The sequence below is a fragment of the Penaeus monodon genome, chromosome 22 (assembly GCF_015228065.2).
Source record: "Penaeus monodon isolate SGIC_2016 chromosome 22, NSTDA_Pmon_1, whole genome shotgun sequence".
Lineage (NCBI taxonomy): Eukaryota > Metazoa > Arthropoda > Malacostraca > Decapoda > Penaeidae > Penaeus > Penaeus monodon.
The window spans coordinates 3,218,042-3,219,388 of record NC_051407.1 but is presented as its reverse complement, the minus strand read 5'-3'; the positions used below and the strand labels follow the sequence as shown (position 1 = coordinate 3,219,388).

The window sequence follows — 1,347 nt, the reverse complement described above, 5'->3', positions numbered from 1 at the left end:
CTAATGTATGAATTAACTTTCACATTTGAGAGAGATAGCTTTCCTTATATTCTTATAGTAGGCATTGGTGTCATGTTGAAACGAAGGAGGCTTTTATGACTGTAAAATATTATACGGAATCGCTTTTTTAGCAACTGATTTGGAGTCTGATCTATCGTCACACAGGGTTAAATATCCTGTGTGTATCCTACCCATATATATTCAACCAATTAATAGTCATTCACAGAACACATAGGTAATGATTCCAGTTAGATTCAACCAATTAAAGATAAAGTTTTATACCCTTTTACATTTTTTAATGTTCTTTCCTTAGTATGGCGGACCAGGTTGCTTCATACGAGGAAGCAGAAGAAGTTATCAATGCACAGCGAAAGGTTGCTCCTGTGGATACGTATTTGATTCCAGCCGAACAGAAGGTTCCTCATGTCACCATTATGAAGTACATGGGAGAGAAAAACTACATGGGTCTCATACATAATTTTGTTGGTGAGTTGATTTTGTCATTAGGAAAATGAATGAATGAATTCCTGTCATGCGTGGTTGTTATAAACATCCTGAAAGCTGGTGATTTAATTCCAGAATCTTTTAGATTTAACAATCTGTATCTGTTGATGGTAGTGGATATTTTGGAAGACACCCTGGTAGTGGTTGTGAAGTAAGAACGGGCAAATTTCAGCTATGTAAAGTTTATGTTCAATAGTTTTGATTATGATTTAGAAAATTAATTTTTGGAAATTGACTTTAGGTGATTGATGCTGATTACATGCAAAAAAAAAAAATAATAATAACAATTAAAATTCAGGATTAAGTAATGGGCACAGATTACACAGCTAAAGATAGATAAAATCTAAGTTTTTGATAATTATGTGCCCAAAATTGTGTGGAATGTCATGTAACTAACACTAAATTGCACCAAAAATACCAGAATTTTAAGATGGCTACTAATTGCAGACAAAATTGCACTAAAATCACTGTGAAACTGAATTCTGTACAAAGGACTTGGACCCATATCAAAATTCTGTTTGGCAAATGGACGCCAGTTATTTGAAAAAAAAAAAGTATTAGAATTCTTGTGTAGATAGCAGACACTGATTCCACGCCTCCTACTCCACAGAGCGTTACAGAGGAGCTGTGATTTCAAGCCAAAAAGATTTCGACCTTTTAACGAACACAGCAGCAGCCATACCCCAAGGACAACCCAAGCTGGTGCTGCCACAGTAGAGCTTGAAATGTGCAAGAAGACAGACTACAAGCTGGGACCAGAGAATGTCATATTTTTCAATCTTTCTTTTCAGCATTTGTATATTACAGTTACATAAGGATTTCTGCGGACACAATGAGCTTTTT

The 1,347-nt window shown here is 35.3% G+C and overlaps 1 protein-coding gene across 1 annotated transcript in view; it reads left to right on the top strand.

Annotated features, from left to right (window-relative positions):
* Positions 1–1,347, top strand: part of LOC119586829 — a gene marked incomplete in the record, with an annotated part of 25,585 nt that overhangs the window by 24,064 nt on the left and 174 nt on the right. The window contains 2 exon segments of the mRNA XM_037935553.1: positions 314–486; positions 1,115–1,330. Coding sequence (XP_037791481.1) covers positions 314–486; positions 1,115–1,221 — 280 coding nt within the window.